Genomic DNA, 19,669 nt, shown 5'->3' with positions numbered 1-19,669 from the left:
CAACAAAGCCTCCTGCCTTGACCGGTACCCAATGCCACACATCAACCTGTATGCAAAACTGGATTGAGGCCACATGATTACCAAGCTGGACATGAGTCATGCATACTTCCAGCTTGATATGGCATCCAGGAAATGTGTCACCATCAATACCCATAAGGGGGTTATATGAATACACCTGCCTGCCTTTCCCAGTCTCATCCGCGTGCACCATTTTCCAGAGAGCAATGGAAAATATCCTTCAAGGGCTGCCTAGGATGACAGTGTACCTGGATGATGCATTCATCATAGGAGCCACTGAAAAAGAACACTTGGCAAACCTGAAGGAAGGCCTATGGTGATTCTCCAACGTGGGTGTCCACCTCAAGCGGAAAGGGTACTTGTTTCAGACAGGCAAGGTAAAATATCTTGGATACCTCACCAATAAGGCCTGCACCCTGCGGAGGACAAAGTAAAGGCCATAAAAGGGACACCGACTCCGCAAAATATGACAGAGTTTAAGTCAATCCTCGGCCTCGTCAACTATTATGGGAAATTTATCTCCAACCTAGCCATCTTAGTTGCACCCCTGCACGCATTATTGAAGAACCAGAAGTGGCCGTGGCAGGTGCCAGAGGATGAAGTATTCTCAAAAATGAAACAACAGCTGCTGCTGCACCAACGTCTTAGCACACCACCATCCCAGAATACCACTGGTATTAACATGCAACACCTTCCTGTGTGTAGCAGGAGCAGTCCTCTCCCATCGATGGGACGATGGCACCAAGGGAGTGATTGTATGAGCAACATGATGCTTATACAATCATGGCAGATGCGGCGTGACACTGCGCAATTCAAAAAAGAAGGCTTGGCCGTGATATTCGGAGTGAAGAAATTCCAGCCGTGCGTCCACGGGCGGCACTTTACGATAATCACGGAACATAAACCATTGTTTTAAAGGTGGACAAAACGATCACTCCCATCGCCTCATCTTGGATCCAACACTATTGTTGGCGGCTTAGGAGTACTCCTTCGAGCACCGTCCTGGAACGTCCATAACCAATGCAAATGCCTATCATTGCCCACAATAACCAGGCTGTTCATGAGACCAATGCTTTTAAAATGGTCGACGCCCATTCTAAATGGAGATATACACATCGGATGTCTTCCACAACTTCCAGTGCCGCCATAGAGAAACTCCAGCTGTCATTTTTATACCCCTGTGATACCTGATGTCCTTGTGTCAACAACAGGACCCCCCTCGTCAGCGGAGAATTCCAGGCAGAGTTCAATGGGATGAAACACATCCGAACGGAGCCATACCACCTATCTGGGTGGCACAGTAGCACAGTGGTTAGCACTGTTGCTTCACAGCGTCAGGGGCCCAGATTCAATTCCCGACTTGGGTCACTGTCTGTGCAGAGTCTGCACGTGCTCTCTGTGTCTGCGTCGGTTTCCTACGGGTGCTCCGGTTTCCTCCCATAAGTCCCGAAAGACATGCTGATAGGTGATTTGGACATTCGGAATTCTCCCTCTGTGTACCTGAACAGGCGCCGGAGTGTGGCGTCTAGGGGCTTTTCACAGTAACTTCATTGCAGTGTTAATGTAAGCCTACTTGTGACAATAAAGATTATTATCTACGAATGGATAAAAGCAAATTACTGCGGATGCTGGAATCTGAAAGAAAAACAGAAAATGCAGGTCAATTGTAGCAGGTCTGGCAGCATCTGTGGAGAAAGAAGGGAGCTAATGTTTTGAGTCTGGATAACAAGAGGCCCAGAAAAAAAATTACGATACCCGACAGGAACTTCAGGCCAGGATCTTCCATGTATGTTCACAAGTTCGGAAATGGATCCCCTTGGATCCCAGGAATTGTAGTGGAAAAGGCTGGCCCTGGGTCATACAAGGTCACGAACAAGGAGAGAAGCATAAAAAAAACACATGGAGTATCTCGGGAGCAGAGAACCCTATTCTGCAAAAACTACTCCAGGCGGACCGACGGCCTCAACGACCTTTGAACCAACCTCCACTCAGGGGACTCAACCCATGTTAAACCCAAGAGCCATACCCCAAGAAACGAAGGCCCAGGCACAGAAACAAGGACTGAGGTGACTGACCAGCAACCGGAAGTAAAAGTCAAGGAAGAACCCCCATCCGCTTCACGCCCTAGATCCAGCTCCGCTGATGGTGGACTGAAGATCCTGCGTAAAGAGGCAGATAAGGTCTCATCATCGCGGGAGTGACTGGGCGGAGAGATGTGATAACCCTCACGAGGACCACGGGGAAATCACTCTTTGATCTCCCCGTGGGGCTTGTGGAGTACGAGTTCCATGGTAACGGGCAGAGACCCGCCCAGCTGGGATTGGTTACCGAGCCCTTTAGTTGCTGTCCCAAAGCCAGACCGGGTGTTCTGTTTGTTCCGGGTTGGGGCATTTATATTGTGTGGCATTAGTTTTGAGTTTAAACTAACTGTTTAAACCTTCATCTTTGTGTCTCCTGGAGGACTACAATGGGGAAAGAGGTGGAAATGGAACTCATTAGATAGCCAAAATGGTGCAATGGCCAAGTGCCTTCCTGTGGTGATATATTATTCCGCAATCCCATAGTTCCTGAACCATTGACACTCTTCTGGTCTGGACATTCATGTTCCCTTTCATTTCTCCAACAATTATCAAATCAACAGCAAATTATTCAACAAGTTAGAAGTTATCCAGTAAAAATTAGCATCAAGTACCTCATCAGTTTGAGAAATCTGTCCTTCTAAAAGTGGCTCCAGCTCAGCAGTAGGTGGAGCAGACATAATGCTGCAACAGAGCAATACAATATTAATTGACAGTGTAAGAATCAAAGTATTTTTTCACCATCTTGGGCCTGATGCGGCCCTAAACTACATTCTGAATGTAACTGAAACAATACTCTTGCAATACAAACTGACCTCCGGAGTGCCGTGAGCTGGAAGTTTTCAATACAGTACTGTATAAAGTTCCTCAAATCGGTCTTACTGATGCCACCGATTGGATTGATATCTGCGCTAGAGCAATCATACTTGGTCATGTATCCTCGAAGGCTGAAACAAATCAGGTTTCTTTGATTAGATCTGTCTCCAAGCCAATGCCAAGGTCAGGGTGATTTCTTCATCGGCCATTTAAATTGCTCAAGGGCTCTGACCCACCACACAGCCTTTTGTGAACTGAGAGGAAAGTTTCTGAGCCAAAAGGTTCTCAATTTCCATGCCTGTTTTAGTTCAACACTCATCACACAAAAGCTTGTTTCCGCAGTGGCCCAGAGAGCCAACCACTCTTTGTCCAAATGCAGAGAGGAAATGTTTTGTTGCAGGAAGGAAGGTTCATCAGCATGTGGTCTGACAGCGAAGGAAAACTGTTGCACACAGAGCTGATGCAGCAATTAATTCCAACAGCTTTGGCACACACACCCATGACCACAAATGTGCATTAACATCTGTCCCATAAATTATCCCAATACAATTCTCCAATACATATTACGCTGCTGCAGTTATCTTGACTTCTAAACACAAAAATAATGAACTAGTAATCTGTCACTTTGCATTTCTTAATGTTCAATTTGTTTTTATTAATCATCCCAGTGTTTAAGTAACTACTTTTGTTCACATCTGCTGTTTAGAGTTTAGAAGAACGTAGGGTGATCTCAATGAAACACACAAAACTCTTCCAGGACTCGGCTGGGCAGATGGAGGAAGGACGTCTCGTCTGGCTGGGGATTCTAGAACCAGGGGGAACACTCGCACAATAAGAGGTGGGCTGTTTAGGACTGAGATGCCGGGATTGCAGACTGGTTGATCCTCACTGCGACCAGGGATTCAAAAGAGTGATGAATCTTGGGAATTCTCTACCCCAGAGAGGGTTGTGGAGGCCCAGTCATTGAGTATGTTGAAGACAGAGATCAATGGATTTCTAGATATTGTTGGCATCAAGGATAGTGTGGAAAAATTGGGTTGAGGTTGAAAATCAGCCCAGTGGAGCAAGTATGAGGGGTCAAATGGCCTGCTCCTGCTCCTATTTCTCACATTCCGATGTTGCCAGAAAATGATCTTGATTTAAATTATTTTGTTTGTCTGAAGGTAACTTTCAAAATGTCAAAAGGTGAAGGTCAAAAATCTAAAAGATCACAGATTGCAAAAGACGGCACAGAATGCTGGCGTGTCATCGTGAAGTTAGGGGAAGCCCCTTGGATTTGGATCTGACAGGACTCAGTTTTGTTTGTACCCAGTTACTATGTGGAGAACAGCTGTAGCTCTCCCTTGTTTGTTATGGGCCAGGCTTTAGAGAACCCCAAAGTGTATCATGAGTTCACCTGACCCACACCTTTTAATAGATTGTGGTATGGGGAGGACACGGCCCACTCTACAGGTATGGTACAGCAGAAATGGAAAAGTTTTTTTTTTAAAGCAAAACAATGTTTATTCTATGAACTCAAGTTAACCTTTTTGAAACATACAGTGAACATCTTAGCAACCATCAATTCAAATACAACCCCCAAAGAATACAACACTAAGTAACCTTTTAAGCTTTCCTTTTAACATCCATATGACTTAAAAAAACAAAACCTTTAACAGAAGCACATCAGGTTAAAGTCACTACTGAAAACATTTATAATTCTTAATTCACCAAATGATCAAGAGATAGTCTTTTCATGGCAGAGAGAACAGCAGTACACCTGCTTGGCCTGGCTTCAGCTCCAACACTGAAAACTAAACTAAAACACACCCTGCAGCAAACAGTCTAAAACAAAAGTAAAAGGCTGACAGACAGCCCAGTTCCACCCCCTCTCTGACATCACTGCAGGAATAAACACCCATTTCTTAAAGGTACTCTCACTACAGATATTTATATACGCACCCATTTATAAACATTCATTTCTTAAAGGTACTCTCACATGACATGTTTCTCTCCCTATTCTGGCTGTCCTTTCTCTCTGGCCATCACTTACACCCCTCTCCCTGGTCACCAACACTGCACAACCTCTGCAATTCAGGGCTGGATTTCACAGAGGTGGCACAGAGACTGCACAAGGACCACCCTTGGGAACTGCCAGCCAATCTAATTGGCCAGGAGCTCCAGCAGTCCCAGAACTCAGTAGTGGGTGCTGTGGCCCCGATGCACACAGCGTGTCTCCTGAGTGATGAGCACCCCCCCCCCCCCCACCTCCCTCTCTAAATCAGGGTGGTTCAGAACTCTGCTGCTCCTATCCTAACTCATACCATGTCACATTCACCCTTCACCCCTGTAGTCACTGATTCATTTGGTGTCCATGGCCTCTTTGGATCTCCAATATCTTCCAGGCCTACAGCGACCTCAGATCCCTTTAATTCAGACCCCTCACGCATCCCTGACTTTAGCCACTCACCACTGCAGCCATCCATGCCTTCAGCCACTTAAGACTACAAGCTCTGCAGTTACCCCCATCATGTTCTCTGCCTCACTTCCCACCTGTTTGAAATGCTCCTACAAACCCACCTCTTTAACAAAACTTCTGGTCATCTTCCCGACATCTCCTTATGTGGCTTGGTGTCAAATTAAATTTGATAATGCTTCTATGATGTGCGTACAGGTGTTTTACAGTGTTATGGGTGCTATATAAATGCAAGTCTTGATCAAGAAATTGTCTAATTTCACATGTAAGATCAATAAGAAATAGTCTGGAGCTGGTCTTTTAAAAAAGTATGAATCCCAAGAAAGTCAGCTGCATCAACGGAATCAAAGATTGCAATTAAAAATAGGACTTTCCCAAATGGACAAATGATGCTCACCTCTCATCTACATTGGCTGATCCAAGAACCAATGACCCACCAGGTTTTCCAGAAGTCCATAAACACAGCTGAGCAAAGAGATAAGCAACGACCATGCGGATTCTTGCCTTGGGAAGACAAATATCAGAACGGACAATTGCAGCATCTGGAGCATCATTCACAAAACATTCTTACCAAAGAGCACAGCTGGATATTTAAAACTAAGCCCCACATTCAGGAACAAGACGCACCATTTTGTTCAACTGAGGCATTCAAGATGATTGTTTGAATAGAAACAATGTGCAGGAGTACGGGAAAAGGCAGGAGAATGGCAATAAGTCATGAAGCTCATTTGGAGAGCCGGTGCAGACACGTTGGGCCAAATGGCCTCCTTCTGCACCGTAACAATCCTGTGTGTGATTTAATACAAAGCCCAACTTCTCACAATTACAAGGCAGCAGACAGCTGAGCGACAATACAATTCCCTTCTTAAGATTGTAGTTAACACCCTCAAACCTACGGAACTGTCAAACACATTGATTTGCCAGTCAGTCATGCAATACACTACATCAGCAAAGTACACCAGCCACACCAGTGAGTAAATAGCTCTTAACAGCTGACTGCTCAGCAAGTAAACTTTCATGTGAGCACTCCGCAATCTAGGCCAGAGCTTTCCTGTCCTGCCAACAGCCTGTCCCCGCCCGCGGGTGCGAGAATCCCGCTGCCAGCGGATGGCATGTCACCACCCGCCGCTGAGAAACCCGCAGCTGGGAGGCCGGAGAATCCCACACATAGTGTTTGACAGTCTGAGAGCTTATACATACTGGCATCAAAAAAGGGAAATAATGAAACAAATTAAATTCAACCACCTGCTCCAAAACCACACCACAATGTGGCAAGTGTGGTATTAGTTGCGTGAACTGTAGTCATGTTAATAATGTCACTGAAGCCCACAGCTTCTGCCAGTATTGCCTGAGAAGTATCCCATGATAATTTGAATGTCCTCCATGCCACCTATTGCCAATTTCCAAAATAGACCTATTTGAACTTTGAGTGTGATGTCTGCATCTGGGAATGAGTTGGGGGAGGTTAGTGCGGCCAGTATTAGAAGAGCTGAATTAACAGTACTGGGTATTCATTAACTCAGGTGGTTCAACTGTGTACACATGCAATGCAAGTCAAACAATGGTGGGAAATGACTACATAAATTTCAATTATATTTGGGGAGGGACGCAACTTCTATTTAAACCACATTTCCATAATCCCACATATTATGAAGCAAAGTATTTGAGGGCAGCACGGTAGCATTGTGGATTGCACAAATGCTTCACAGCGCCAGGGTCCCAGGTTTTATTCCCTGCTGGGTCACTGTCTGTGTGGAGTCTGCACGTTCTCCCCGTGTGTGCGTGGGTTTCCTCCGGGTGCTCCGGTTTCCTCCCACAGTCCAAAGATGTGCAGGTTAGGTGGCTTGGCCATGATAAATTGCCCTCAGGGTCCAAATTGCCCCTTAGTGTTGGGTGGGGTTTCTGGGTTATGGGGATAGGGTGGAGGTATGGGCTTGGGTCGGGTGCTCTTTCCAAGAGCCAGTGCAGACTCGATGGGCCGAATGGCCTCCTTCTGCACTGTAAATTCTATGAAAATTCTATGAAAAGGATGCAGATACTGGAAATATGAAATAAAAACAGAAAAGGTTGTAAATGCTCAGCAGCATCTGTGGGGGGAAATAAAAGAGTTAACATTTCAGGTCAATGGCCTGCCATCAGAAATAAGAACAGAAAATGCTGAAAGCCCAGCCGGTCCAGCAGCATCTGTGGAGTCCAAATGACTCTCCTTCAAAACTCATGCAAATTTTAACATGAACCATGCAGGTTTTGTACCTGGACATTCTGTAGAGCCAGGTTCTCTCTTCTGCAGCCTCCATGCACGGAGAACTGTGGAGACTTGCCAGTTACCAAACTGAAAATTCCAATCACAGCCTTCACTGCCGCATCAATGTTCAAGTTTATGTGGTAACTGAGAAAAAAAGGAAAAATATTGAGGACGCCAGTAACACAACTCTCATCAGTAATCTACAGTAGTCTCTCTCAAAATTGTATCGATTTCAGTCACTTTTAACAAGTTGTAAATAACTTTTTTCTTGATATTTTTTAATCCAATGGTCAGAACAGTCTGTGCTCACTTACCTAGGCCATGTCATACTTTCTCCCCACGATGATTTTCTGGTGTGAGTGCCACTTGCGTTCAGCAAAGCGAACACGACACAGGAACAAATAGCCACCCCTACCTACTCAGGAGTGAGCTACCAGGCGTGGGCTGGGTTCTATTTGGGCACCCTGTGGATCGGCGGGGCCAGATAACACAGAGGCCCCTGGAGCTCACTCCAGCTGCCTCATCGTCCCATGGAGACCCCAGCGACCCACAGACACCGTCAGGGAGGAGGAAACACGGGGGCCAACCTGCTGCTTGTAACCAGGGTCTCCAGTTCCTCCAATTCCTCCTCCTAACAACAGCACATCTCAAGGGCAGCAGGCAGAATAAGGTGGCATGGCAAAGCCAGTGACGCCGGTAAGTCAGCCCGGGCTGCAGATCCTCCGGAGGACCTCCGCCGAGGGCTTCAAAGGCCACAAGCCATGGAAAGCAGCAGGCTGCCTCCACATCTGATGTGCATCCTGGGAACACACCTAGACGTCGCAGTAGACCATGAAAGATCAAGAGATTGAGGATCACCGAGTGGGCATGGGGGGGGGGGGGGGGGGGGGGGGGCACAACCTATAGTTTGGGGCAATGGAAATGTGAAACGTGCACTATTACATCATGTTACACTTGATACTACTTATGTATTGTAAATAATTTTGCCAGGTGTACAGACTTGCTGCTGTTGAGCTGGTGCACAATACCCTACCAGTTATTCTATTTTATTTTTTATTGTATCTTTTTTACTATGTACTATTTTCATTTCTTTGGTATGTTTGGGTGTGCTGTTCTCTTCTATATATGTGTAAATATATATATATATAAAAATGTTTCTTATCCTGTGTACATAACGGTAAATATACTTTGTTCAAAAAAACCAATAAAAAAATGTATTAAAAAAAAGTTACACTTGATACATGTTATGCCTCTGTCATGTAAATCTTCACAGCGGGCCTGCTAGCACAGCCATCCCCTATTGCCCGCCGCTTCCCCCACACCCAGGCACAGTGCTCCAAATTCAACCCCCCCCACCCGATGCAGACCATGTTTAGAGGGTGTGAGCGCGCTGTCAGTAGAAAGACAGGAGTCAGACTTTGGCATAAACTGAGGAACACAAGAGATTACCTCTCAGTGAGTGATCATCACTCTACTGCCTTGTATATTGACCATTGACAGTGCCGATACGTCCATCACCCTGGGGTGATGTCACACTGACCCTTGGAGGTTGGAACAGGGCAGTGGGCGGGGAGCGGGGGGGGGAAGCTGACAAAGCCTCGTACTGTGAGAAGTGGGCGAGGATGAAGGCCTCCAAGGTCCTCCGGGCACCCCCTGTGGATGAGAGCCACCTGTCCTCTATCCTCCGACTTCTTTTGCAGCTTCCCTCCAGGCTCTTCCGCCATTCCCTCCTGGTCCACCTCCTCCAACGAGGCCTGCATATTCCCCCTCCTCCTCCAGCACGTCACCCCGCTGCTATGCCAGGTTATGGAGGGCACAGCAGACCATCACAAAGCAGGAGACCCTCTGGAGGGGGTGTGTGTACTGCACTGCACCACAAGAGCGGTCCAGGCATCGGAACCTCATTTTCAGCTGTCCAATGCAGCACCCAATGACAGCATGGGAGGCAACATGGGCTACCTGGGAACGGTCTTCCTAATGTTCCCAGCAAGGGTCTGGGGTCGAGGGGTCAGTGTGCATAGCGAGGCAATTTAACATGGCCAATCCACTTACCCTGCACATCTTTGGGTTGTGGGGGTGAGACGCACGCATACATGGGGAGAATGTGCAAACTCCACACGGACAGTGACCTGGGGCCAGGATCGAACCCGAGCCCTTGGCGCCACGAGGAGCAGGAGTGTTGTGTTGCTAAAAAACAAAATCTATAATTTACCCAAAAAGCTGAGGATGAAAAAGCTCCCCTGGAAACATTGGCAGCTTATTACACATGAGAACAGAGTTACGTCCAGGAAGTACTCAGGGTTCTACATTAAAAACATATGGTCAACTCTAAATAAATGAAACTAAATGGGCAAAGAATGATCCACAGCAATTAATTGGGAAAAATGGACGATAATAAAAGTAATAACTTCCTGTTGGATTATACTTCCTGTTAACCCAACATGAGGAAAAATAGTCAATGTACTGATTACAGGACAGAAGCAGGGGCGGCACGGTGGCGCAGTGGTTAGCACTGCTGCCTCATGAGGACCTGGGTTCGATCCAGGCCCTGGGTCACCGTTCATGTGGAGTCTGCACAATCTCCCAGTGTTTGCATGGGTCTCACCCCCACAACCCAAAGGTGTGCAGGCTAGGTGGACTGGTCACGCTAAACTGCCCCTTTATTTAAAAGAAAAATAACTGGGTCCTCTAAATTTATTTTTTTTAAATACAAGACGGAAGCAAACTTGAGCCACAGTACTTCTTTTCAAAAGAATGCTATTTAATAATTCAACGATAAGGGCAATGGGTCTAGAAAATCACATATGAAGATAACTTTAGAACAGCTAATGGGAAAAGAGTAGTACGAATTAAAACGGAATTGGTATTTTCTCTTCAAAACAAATCTTTAATTGCATGAACTATGAGATGATCTCAATATCTACTGCTTCAAGCCGAATACTGATTTGGTTTATAGTCTTGGAAATCACTGCATAAATTTTAAAGTTCTGGAGAGACAGCTGAACCAATGCTTAAAACGCATTAAACCTACATATTCTCTGCTCCCACTAAATTCTCACCTTCCTATTTGTTCTGCCAGTTCTTTGGCCCGGTTGCAAGTGTCTCGTGAGGAGTTCTCACTAGCCATGTAGCAAGTGATAAAGATGCGTCGACAAAATTCCCGTGGATCTTTGGGAATGTAATGAGGATCGCTCACTATCCTCTGGGCATCTTCTATCACCTGCTGATCTGAATAGACGTAATGGATATTTAGCAAAAATTCAACACGGAAGACTGTTAGTAGTTTGCAATTTCATTAAACTGTTGAAATATTTTCAAACGGGTTGAAAATTTTCTAATTAACTTACAACTAACATAAGACAAACTTTAGAGTGCAAGATTTTAACTTGTCTACTTTTTGGTAAATGTAATGTATTGGACATAGACTTGAAGAATTTTTAAAAAAAGAAGATTATTTAGTATCTCATTTCACACACTATTCCACAACCCTGCGTTATGTAGTAAGCCTCTGTCAATACTACTCTGTGCCCAGCTAGCTAACGGTGTTGAGAACATCCTGCCACTCCACAATGCAACATGCCATACTTCAATATAACATGCCATATCACAGCACCACTTCCATGCCAATCATTCTAGTGGCTCATTCAAGGTGAAAACTTGTACTCAGTAAACAGTGAGGTGGGGTGGTGAGGTGTAGGAATAAATGGAACTGTATAACTACTTACTTCCATTACTTGCTGCAAGACACACCTGCCGACACATGGAATAGACAATACAGGCTGTGGCTGAGCTATCAATGCCTCCACTTAGAGGAAGAAGAAAACCAACCTACAGACACAAAAGAAACAATGGATTACAGAAGAGGAAGGAAAAAGCGAGAACCTGTTCAACTCGGAAGGTAAAATAACACACTCCCAAACACTGCACTTCACTCCTAAATAACCACAAAGTGTAAAGATTAAAAAGGGAACTGTTTCTATTGTAATAAACTAGTTTGCATTATGAAGAGTCACCTGGTCAGAAGTTTCTGACTCTGTTGGAACTGGATGTTTGCCAAACTCTTGCAACCTTTAGCAAAAGAAGGTTCTCCATTTCCAGCCAGCCAATCAGCAACAGCACACAGAAACGGCCACCTGCTACATCCAACCAAGAGGAAAGATGTGATTTTTGTTCTGAAAATGCAATTGAATAGACAATGTGGAGAAAAGGCAAGGATCTCAGTTGTATATTTTCACATTGGACGACTGAATCCTACTGGAGACCAGGGTCACCTCAGCTATGAGTTGGGTGGCACAGATCTCTTCCTTCGGTGTCTGCATTATGCAGGCTGCAGAAGGCAGGAAAACAAGTTACAGATTAATCCCAGAACGTCTTGGCTGCTGTGCCCCAACTGGTGGATGACTGCAGCAGAACAATTTTTAGGTGTGTCCTACCACCTGTTACATATGGACTCAGGATGAACCCTCCGACTGAATAAAGAGGTGAAGAATGGGGGAAGGCACAGAGAAAAGGATATCAACACCATCATCTGCAACAAAACCCACCTGAGACCAACAAAGATCATACGTGACATATAAAGCAGCTAACACAAGCTCCATAACTTTGATCCTTCCATGCCAGAAGAAGCGATGACCAGAAGGGATCCCTCTTACATGTGTCCTTGCATCCAGCCATTCTAGCCAGTGTCTGCGAGACCAAAAGGACCATGATTGTCCAGACAATTTCAGAACTTTCTAGTCTGACCCAAAACTCTGGTAAACTGGAGATTTGCTGCAATGATCAAGCCGTAATTTAGCGATTAAGGGTTGTTCAAGCACATTTGGGACACATGTGATTGTGTTCAGCATCAACTTGAATCTGGAGATACGTGAAGCAGCTTGGAATGTGCGCTCACAAACACCCTCGGCACACGTGCCTCCTCCCTTGGCACACGGTGCCTCCTCCCTCGGCAGAGCGACACACCCATGGAATAGGAAAGAAGGACAAACAAGCCAACATGACCACCTGAAATCAATAGTTCATCCCCACTGGCAGACCTATTGCCGGATCAATTAAAACAAGATTGAACAAGCTGCCTAAAAATCCTTTATCTGCATTGCTCCCAGTATAGGCAGAGTCAGGCCTAAACTTGGTTGTAGAAATCCCGCCTTAGTTACAAGGTGTAGGGTTGGTGGAGACCGGAGGTCCAGTTTGGATTCCGAGTTGACCCCAAGTGGGATATTAAATGATGGGTGATATCCTCCCAACTGTCAGTCAAGACGCAATGGTCCATAAAATCCTCTACTCCAAGAAGGCTGGTATAAAAATGTTCAGGACCATGGAAACAGCATTTACATCAGGTTGTCAATCAACCTGCAAATCCTTTCTTCTGTTCTACTATTCACCAATGGAAGGCAATAACAAAAAGACTGAAATGCATTCATGGCAATATATTACACACCCACACATGCATACAAAGACACTTCCGAGAACTAAATAAATAAATTGGGTACAGTGAAACATACCTGACTACAGGTGGTGCTGTGGCACCACAAATTGGTATTCTATCACACAGTACCACAAGGTAAAAGGACATTAGCTCAAATTCTTCATCCCCCTGTCTCAGCTGAAACATCAGGGATCGATGGGAAGGTTGAATCATACTAGGTCACTCCTGCACATCTCCTAATTGTCAGCTTAGTAGAAACAACAGTTCAGGCCCAGAAGAAATTGGCCTGTCTGAATCCACAAGGAGTAATTGGTTATAGGAGGAAGATATTTTAAAAAACAGCAATCAAAATTAACATGTTCCCCAGCCTTCACTGGACCACCTAGATATTCCTCCGTTTGAAGTTAAAAAGTTAAAAAGCAAAACCTTTTGCAAATGATCATTGGTTTACGACAGCAGACCAGGAAAACAACTTTTCTTGAATACACATGAAACTAATACACCTGCAATGGCAGCCGTGAATCCACAGATAGCATTCTCACCTCGAGCGAGAAAGCTTTGGATTCAGGCCCCATTGCAGGGACTTGAGGACATAATCTAGGAAGGTACTCCGGTACAACACAGAGGGAGTGCTGCATTGTTGGAGCTGCTGTCTTTCGGATGAAACTTTAAACCAAGGTCATGTCTGCCCTCTTGGTGGATGCAGAAGATCCCATTAAATGACAGTGAAGAAGAGGGCCAATGATTGTCTCTCAACCAACATCACTAACACAGATTTACTGGTCTTTACCAAGGGCTGCATGTGTAAGTTTGCTCGGTACAAAATGACTGCCACGTTTCTGACACAGTAATTGTGACTAAAGGTCAAAATGTACTTAATTGGCTGAAAAGTACTTTGGGATGTCCTGTAGGCCTTTAGAGGGTGCAAGATTTCTTCTTTTTTTATAAGTGCCTTCAAGGGAAAGTATTAAAAATGCTGCTAGGTGATAAATGTCATCACAAGTTTGAATATTACAGTTGTGCATCTACTCAGCAAAGTAGTTTCTTGTATCAGCTCAAATAATTATTTTCTTTCCTGCCCCCATTAAAAAAGCAGAGTGACATGATGAGACTTGTCATGTGGATAACTGCAGACACGGTGCAGTGCGCGCATGTACGCCGTATCGGGCTGTCGAATTAAATTACCAGTTGAATTTGTTATCCTCATGAACTGTCTCCGAGTTCATGCATTAGATAACAATAGGTTATCACGTCTTCATGCACAGGATGTGACAAGGGAGCCTGAATGACTTTTCTTCAGTAAATGAAAACATTCTACTTGACAGAACCGACATTTGAAGAAAACGTCCTGTAAATTAGGTATGGAAAGAATAAATCATTGTTTGTTTCTGTTCATATGACGGTACGCTTCACTGATTTACCTGGGAACTACGCCGCAGATAATCCCACAACCAACAAGCAGGTCCGAGGCTAAATAAAACATGAAGAGGAGACAATAAGCAATAGCAGCTCAAACAATTTCCCAGCAATACATTATCTTCCATATGGCTTAAAAGATGGTTCTGCCGATTGGTTTAGAACTTTTTGGGATACTGCGTGTGATTCTGGTCTCCTTATATACATACTTAGCCATGAATAATCAATGAAAAATTATACAGGCCCAGACTGGAGAAGTCAGCCTATATGATGATGTTTAAAAGCAGAGAGATGCTGAATTATATGGTCCTCAACCAACAGTGGACCAAATGAATTGACCTTATGTTGCATTTTATAATATTGCATCATAAGAACATGGAGTTAACAAAACAAAAATTAAAGTAACAGCCTTGATCGAACTCCATCTAAAATGCACTTTGGACACTAAGGCTTATGAAGGATATATTGGCCACAGAAGGGTGTACAGCACGATTCACCATGACTATACCAGAGCACAAGGTATACATGGAACAAGAGCACGTGGGCAGCACGGAGGCACAAGTGGTTAGCACTGTGGCTTCACAGCACCAGTGTCACAGGTTCGATTCCCTGTTGGGTCACTGTCTGTGCGGAGTCTGCATGTTCTCCCCGTGTCTGCGTGGGTTTCCTCCGGGTGCTCAGGTTTCCTCCCAGTCCAAAGGTGTGCGGGTTAGGTGGATTGGCCATGATAAATTGCCCTTAGTGACCAAAAAGGTTAGGAGGGGTTATTGGGTTATGGGGATAGGGTGGAAGTGAGGGCTTAAGTGGGTCAGTGCAGACTCAGTGGGCCGAATGGCGTCCTTCTGCACTGTATGTTCTCTGTTCTAAGCTTGAAAGATTAAATTGGAAGGACAGGTTTTGCAAACTTGGGTTTCATTCCTTTGATTTAGAACGCGCAAGTGGTGATCTAATGGAAATGTTTATCATGATAAAAGGATTTGAGAGTAAATGCAGAAATTACTCCGTTTGGTGAGTGTGTGCTGATTCAGAATCTGACACACATTTGAATCTGACATCGGCGCGCCAATGTCGGAGGGGAAAATTTTGCCCTGGAATCCTACAACACAGAAAAAGGCCATTCAGCCCGTCTACCTCGGCCGGCTATTCAAAAGAGCTATCCAATTGGTCCTGGTCCTCTGCTCTTTTCTCCATAGCTGAACCCAGGATGCCTTTACTGAGGAACACATCAGGTGCACTTACTTAAACTGGTGAAAATACCATCTGTGAGTGAACAATCCAACGGTTTGAAGGTTCTAACCTACCTGATTTCTTCCTCTGGCGTATGGCATCGGATCTGAATGGGTTCGATGGAGGGCAGATATATATCACCAACTGCACAAAGGGCAAAATCGACTTTCACCCGATGGTACGGCTCTGCTTCATGTGGCTGTTTGGGACATCATTTGCAGATCAGATTTAATCCTGACATTTGAAAGCACGAACGAGTGAACAAACAAATGGCAATCATGGCACTTTTTTGGAAGAGTCAAGTGATTAGAGTTGGCAATTAGCTTATCAAGAAAAACTTTCAACCAAAAAAAAACAAGTTTTCACCCTTCCCAGAAAGAGAATGTAGCAAGACTGACGAGGAACATTCAGAATGAACTTGTTCAGTTCGATGGGTTTAGGAGCTTAATCAGCTTTCCTTGATATGAACTGCTTGAAAGAAGTTCGCAGGGTTGCAATCAGAAACGGAATAATGCTATTATAGGAATACTTTTTTGAAATTTTTTGAAAAGTATTTTTGAAATACTTTTGTTTGAATCTCTTCTGGGTTCTGAAATGCAAGCTGCTAATTTGAATTGGTTGCCTAGGCCCCAAACTGTGAAATTTCTGTCTAAATACATCCACATCTCTACTTTGCTCTCCTGCTTTAAGATGTTCCCTGTGGCTTATCTCATTGAACATCTGCTCAAATACCTCCTTTTGTAGCTTACTGTCATATTTTACTTTACAATTCCCTTGTGAAATGCCTTGGAACGTTTTGCTCCATCGAAGGCGCTATACAAATGCAAGTTATTGTTGCTTGAATAGTGCAGCAGGCCTCCAGCCTTCTCCCCGTGTCTGCGTGGGTTTCCTCCGGGTGCCCTGGTTTCCTCCCACAGTCCAAAGATGTGCAGGTTAGGTGCATTGGCCGTGCTAAATTGCCCTTAGTATCCAAAAATTACCCTTAAGTATTGGGTGGGGTTACTGGGTTATGGGGATGGGGTGGGGGGGTGGGCTTGGGTAGGGTGCTCTTTCCAAGAGCCGGTGCAGATTCGATGGGCCAAATGGCCTCCTTCTGCACTGTAAATTCTATTAAAAAAAAGAAAGGGGGTTGTTCCATCCATCATGGGCCTTTTTGTGAGAGCTCTCTATTTAGACTACGTCCTGCTCTTTCCTTGTAGACTTGCAAATTGTTCCTTCTCAAGTTTTAATCTAAGTCCTTTTTGAAAGTTATCATTGGCTCTGCTTCCACCGCCCTTTCAGATAGTGTAGTGCATTCCAGCTCATAACAATCCACTGGCATAAATAAAATTCTCACCTCCCTTCTGTTTGGCAAGTACCTTAAATTATGGGCGGCACGGTAGCACGGTGGTTAGCAATTTTGCTTCACAGCGCCAGGGTTTCAGGTTCGATTCCCGATTGAGTCACTGTCTGTGCAGATGCATGTTCTCACCGTGTATGTGTGGGTTTCCTCCGGGAGCTCCGGTTTCCTCCCACAAGTCCCAAAAGACGTGCTTGATAGGTGAATTGGACATTTTGAATTCTCCCTCAGTGTACCCGAGCAGGCGCCGGAGTGTGGCGACTGGGGGCTTTTCACAGTAACGTCATTGCAGTGTTAATGTAAGCCTACTTGTGACAATTATAAAACTATTGTCAATTACCGTAAATGAAAAAGTAAAAGACAGGGTAAGAATTCAGGTGTGCAACCTTGCTACAGTATCCAGTTTCCATCAAAACATTCTGCATCTGACTATTTTATGTGACCTGTGATTGTTTGATGCTGACAGATTTGTTAATAATGGAAGTGTTCTATTCATTAGCAAGAATATCCCTCAGCTTTATCAGCATAACAAAATAGTTAAAATTTGAGATAAAGATTGTCATTACTTCATTAGCTTGTGTATAAATCACTGGAACAAATATAGCTCATGTCTTACACTGAAGTAGAAAAACAAGTGACCATGTTCTTTAATGGATAATGGCAGAGAAACTACAATTTCAATATATGGGAATGCTCATGAACAAACCATCAATCTTGCAGATATCCTGTTTGAGCCGTAGCTTCTTACATCTTCTAAATCCTGAGTGGTAGTTATGACTTCCTAAAATAAAGGGGAAAAAAAAATCAAGGATGGATCCCAGCTATCACTTCAAACGTTTTGAGCATTTCTGCACAGGGCAACTGAAATGTTTTTTTAAACTTAAAAAATGTGCTACAGTCTGCAGACAAAAAGTAAAGTGAGCCCATCTTAGAAGGTCCTACATTATTCATGTCCTACCACATCGTCCAATGAAAACTGGGATCCTTGAGCCACAAGGTGTCCATTGACAGCAATCATAGCGCAGCCATCATAATACAGGCGGTCACCATCACAGCCTTTCTGGTTGGCAAGGAGATAAATACCACCATTCTGGGGAGGTGAAAGAAAAAAAATTGAAGACACAGCCAATGACCCGAACTAAAGCTTTGCATAATAACACACTTTGAAGGATGGGCCTGGTGGGAAAAGGTTAGTTACTTTTTGCCTCAGCACAGGGCATATATAAAAGCATAGAAATTCTTAAATACAGATCTTGGAATTATTTTGTGAGCTTCGATAAATTTCTGGTGATAATTTACATGTATATATAGGGCACGATTGACGGGCCTCGTCGCCCCCGACTTGGTGGCGGGACGAGGCTGTTGAATCCTGCGAGAGGCCTCACGCGAGATTCGCAATGCTCGAAACCTTGGATTCAAAGGAATCTCGCGAGATGTCACAATCTGGATCTCCCCTTCGCCATTGGGCTCATTTAAATATGTCTGCACTGGATTCTCCCAGAGTCCGAACCCCAACAGCCTTGCCAGAGCCCCGTGCAGCACTGGTCCACACAAATATGCACTGGGCAACATGGCACCTGGGGTTTCTCCCAGGCAATCAGAGACCCTGGGTGTTCGACCTCTGGTTGGGGTCGCCCCAGCACTCCCACTGGCACTCAGGCCCTGCCAGCCTCACACCTTGGCACTTCCAGGCTGGCATGGGCACTGTCAGGTTGGCCATGCCAGGGGTGAAGTCCAGAGTGCCCTGCTCAGAAGAGGTAGGGAGAGGGGAGCCTAGGAGGTAAGTTGGATGTAGTGTGGGGGATCCGGAGGCCATGGTGAGGTAGCTGAGGGTGGGGGAGCCTTTAAAATCTGGCCCTAATCCTCGAGCACTCTTCCTGCATTGGCGAATTGAGCTCATCAGTGCTGGAAATGATGTTGGTGCGGCCTCAGCGGGAAAAACAGCAAAGTGCCATTGCATAGCGTGGGCTTTCTAAGCTCTGCAGTGGCCAAGTAACATCCTGCTCACTGCATCAAAAAAGGGACTGTTGTTGTCCGATGAATTGTGCCCATAATCTGCAACATTTTACTGCTCTTCTTTTAAAAGCATTGCAAGCTTAGCAACTGAAACCACTTTTCAAGTCTTCGCCCTTCGAGAATGCATAATTTTTATTTCAGTTGGCAGTGTTGTCTTCTTACCATGACTAGAACACCAAGAAAACAGGGCGAAGGTACACAGATAATGAACAAGTGCACCAAGAGAAGCCCGCGATGACTCCACAGACAGTTTTCCTCACTATGAAGGGATGTGCTTGGCTCCTGCTCTCCAAATAGATGCAATTTGATGCTGGCTTTATGGGGAACTGTAAGCGAGAGCCTGCACCAGGCAGCACGGTAGCATGGTGGTTAGCATAAATGCTTCACAGCTCCAGGGTCCCAGGTTCGGTTCCTGGCTGGGTCGCTGTCTGTGCGGAGTCTGCACGTCCTCCCCGTGTGTGCGTGGGGTTTCCTCCGGGTGCTCCGGTTTCCTCCCACAGTCCAAAGATGTGCGAGTTAGGTGGATTGGCCATGATAAATTGCCCGTAGTGTCCTAAAAGGTAAGGTTGGGGGGGGGGGGGGGGGGGTTTGAGTAGGGTGATCATTGCTCGGCACAACATCGAGGGCCGAA

At 45.1% G+C, this 19,669-nt stretch overlaps 1 protein-coding gene across 1 annotated transcript in view; it reads right to left on the bottom strand.

Annotated features, from left to right (window-relative positions):
* The window catches only part of nadsyn1 (NAD synthetase 1), a 61,513-nt gene that overhangs the window by 15,238 nt on the left and 26,606 nt on the right, over positions 1 to 19,669 (bottom strand). The window contains exons 9-18 of the mRNA XM_038808401.1: positions 17,981 to 18,112; positions 17,729 to 17,803; positions 15,758 to 15,882; positions 14,462 to 14,510; positions 11,338 to 11,440; positions 10,672 to 10,840; positions 7,621 to 7,756; positions 5,765 to 5,871; positions 2,912 to 3,043; positions 2,711 to 2,780 (exon numbers count right to left, since the gene is read on the bottom strand). Coding sequence (XP_038664329.1) covers positions 2,711 to 2,780; positions 2,912 to 3,043; positions 5,765 to 5,871; positions 7,621 to 7,756; positions 10,672 to 10,840; positions 11,338 to 11,440; positions 14,462 to 14,510; positions 15,758 to 15,882; positions 17,729 to 17,803; positions 17,981 to 18,112 — 1,098 coding nt within the window. The remainder of the gene's footprint in view (positions 1 to 2,710; positions 2,781 to 2,911; positions 3,044 to 5,764; positions 5,872 to 7,620; positions 7,757 to 10,671; positions 10,841 to 11,337; positions 11,441 to 14,461; positions 14,511 to 15,757; positions 15,883 to 17,728; positions 17,804 to 17,980; positions 18,113 to 19,669) is intronic.

The sequence above is a fragment of the Scyliorhinus canicula genome, chromosome 9, assembly GCF_902713615.1.
Source record: "Scyliorhinus canicula chromosome 9, sScyCan1.1, whole genome shotgun sequence".
Lineage (NCBI taxonomy): Eukaryota > Metazoa > Chordata > Chondrichthyes > Carcharhiniformes > Scyliorhinidae > Scyliorhinus > Scyliorhinus canicula.
This window is presented reverse-complemented; position numbering and strand designations above follow the sequence as displayed.